The sequence below is a fragment of the Cariama cristata genome, unplaced genomic scaffold, assembly GCF_000690535.1.
Source record: "Cariama cristata isolate BGI_N322 unplaced genomic scaffold, ASM69053v1 scaffold32596, whole genome shotgun sequence".
NCBI lineage: Eukaryota > Metazoa > Chordata > Aves > Cariamiformes > Cariamidae > Cariama > Cariama cristata.
Window position 1 is genome coordinate 1 of NW_009620903.1, and position 672 is coordinate 672.

At 60.4% G+C, this 672-nt stretch overlaps 1 protein-coding gene across 1 annotated transcript in view; it reads left to right on the forward strand.

The window, feature by feature from the left end:
- Positions 1-24: 24 nt before the first annotated feature.
- The window catches only part of LOC104162925 (unconventional myosin-If-like), a gene marked incomplete at both ends in the record, with an annotated part of 5,026 nt that continues 4,378 nt past the window's right edge, over positions 25-672 (forward strand). Inside the window, 2 exon segments of the mRNA XM_009701768.1 lie at positions 25-167; positions 243-363. Of these exon segments, the coding sequence (XP_009700070.1) occupies positions 25-167; positions 243-363 (264 nt within the window).

The window sequence follows — 672 nt, forward strand, 5'->3', positions numbered from 1 at the left end:
CGGTTGAACCGCCGTTCCCGGTTCTTTCCCAGCTCATCCAAGGGGCATCCCAAGAGCAGCGGCAGAACCTGGGCATCATGAGCCCGGATTATTACTACTACCTGAACCAGTCGGACACGTACCAGGTGGAGGGCACGGATGACTGCAGTGACTTCCATGAGACCATGGTGAGTGCCCGGGAAGGGGGGTCCTCAAAGCCGGCTGGAGCCGGGCAGGGGCTGACGGGCTCCCCACACCCCCAGAACGCCATGCAGGTCATCGGCATCCGGGGCGAGGACCAGCAGCTGGAGGCGCAGGCCCTCCACCTGGGAAACATCAGCTTTCAGGAGGAAGGCAACTACGCTCGGGTGGAAAATGCTGACTGTGAGTAGCCAACTCCCCCTGCTCCAGGAGGGCAGGTGGGGATGCTCACAGAGACCCTTGGTGGCGAATTGCAAACTCTTCATAGCACAAAGCCCCTGGCAGAGGAGAGAGGCAGCGTCAGCATCTTCCCCACGTTAGATGTGGGGAAACCGAGGCAGATGGCACAATCAGAGCTTAATTAGCAAGGGGACAGATGCCAGGAGTTGCTTGCTGTGATTTAGCAGAGGGAGGACCACATCCCGCATCCCCAGTCGCTGCACCACCGCTGTCCTTTGCACTTGGATGGGGCTGGAGGGGTCCAGTAGCGGC